The sequence below is a fragment of the Echinococcus granulosus genome, assembly GCF_000524195.1.
Source record: "Echinococcus granulosus chromosome Unknown EG_S00111, whole genome shotgun sequence".
Lineage (NCBI taxonomy): Eukaryota > Metazoa > Platyhelminthes > Cestoda > Cyclophyllidea > Taeniidae > Echinococcus > Echinococcus granulosus.
In genome coordinates, this window is record NW_020170491.1 from 243,118 (window position 1) to 244,364 (window position 1,247).

A 1,247-nucleotide genomic window follows, 5' to 3' on the forward strand; every position below is an offset into this window, starting at 1 on the left:
GTCCAGTGTAAACTTGAAGAAGGAAGAATTCTGGTTCGGTTTCACAATCACTATTGTACACCCAAATCACTTTTGAGACGACTGCCCACTCCTTTAGCCCATCCGTTAGGAAATTGCTTGGATTTAGGCCTTCAAAATAGTTGCCCTCATTTTAGTGACACTTACAGTTGATGTCCAAGATCATCCTGTCTTGCCTGAGATTATCAGCTGTTCAAAGTCGCTACTTGTTCGGTGGCCTTGGAGAGCATGGCGATTAGACTACCAACGCAGCACCAATAGAAATGCGATTTGAACTGAGTCTACCGCTCATTAGAGAAGGCTGTATCTGACATCAATGCCTTTGAAGGTCATGCATCATGCGTATCTCTCCTCTCAGCTTCACTCTCCTTTGCCTCCTTGTGCTTGTAGTTGTGTCGACTGCGGATGCGAAGAGGGGTAGTCGTGTTGGAGGGGCTGCGGCGTTAAAAAAGAAATCCGACTTTGGAGGAAAAAAAAGGGAAAAACCTAATTCGTTGAGACTAAAATTAGGGAGTGGATTAATGAAAGGTGCTGCGAAGACAGGCCTAAATAGGATTACTCGTAATGGTGAGATGAAATGTTCCGTTCATACTTTGGCCTCGTTTTTGGACATTTCTTTTACTTTTTTTTCGTCCATCTGCATTTCCATCATCTCTACTTGGCAAAGACACTTGATGCATTTAAGAATGTGGTCAGTTATGTTTTTCATTTATTAACATTTAGTCCTCCTCAAAAAGGGACGCAAAAGTGGATTTGGTCCTCTATCCAGTATTCGACTTCTATGTCTGCCAATTGCTCTGATCTTGTATTAATCGAAATTTGGCGATATCTTCTTACTTTTGTCAGTTTGGTAAGGGGAAATTAACACGTTTGTACTTTTTGCTTACTTTACGGGCTCTTTAACCGCTGTTTACACAATCACTCTAAGACACGTCCCTCGTGTTGGACCACTGAACCTGAGGGCATTCAGTGCGTTTATGATGTGTAAATTTTCAGTTTCGTAACTTTTGGGGTGGCTCACAGCACTAAGTAGCACTTAGTTAAGATGGAAATAATCCTTAAAATTGCGTTAGTCACTTTGCAAGTTCCTTGAACCTGGCTTCGACAAACATGCTGTCACTACAGGGCATGAAACGCGTGACGCGACTGATAACATCGCCATCATCTTGACACAACAAAATTTATTTTGGCTGCGTTTTAAATGCCAGTCTGATTAACAAAGCAGTTTC

At 41.9% G+C, this 1,247-nt stretch overlaps 1 protein-coding gene across 1 annotated transcript in view; it reads left to right on the top strand. All coding sequences in view use genetic code 11, as the record gives it.

Moving 5' to 3' along the window:
• EGR_08594 (hypothetical protein) overlaps positions 1–1,247 on the top strand; it is a gene marked incomplete at both ends in the record, with an annotated part of 7,204 nt that overhangs the window by 4,249 nt on the left and 1,708 nt on the right. The window contains 2 exons of the mRNA XM_024497843.1: positions 409–649; positions 742–868. Of these exons, the coding sequence (XP_024347764.1) occupies positions 409–649; positions 742–868 (368 nt within the window). The remainder of the gene's footprint in view (positions 1–408; positions 650–741; positions 869–1,247) is intronic.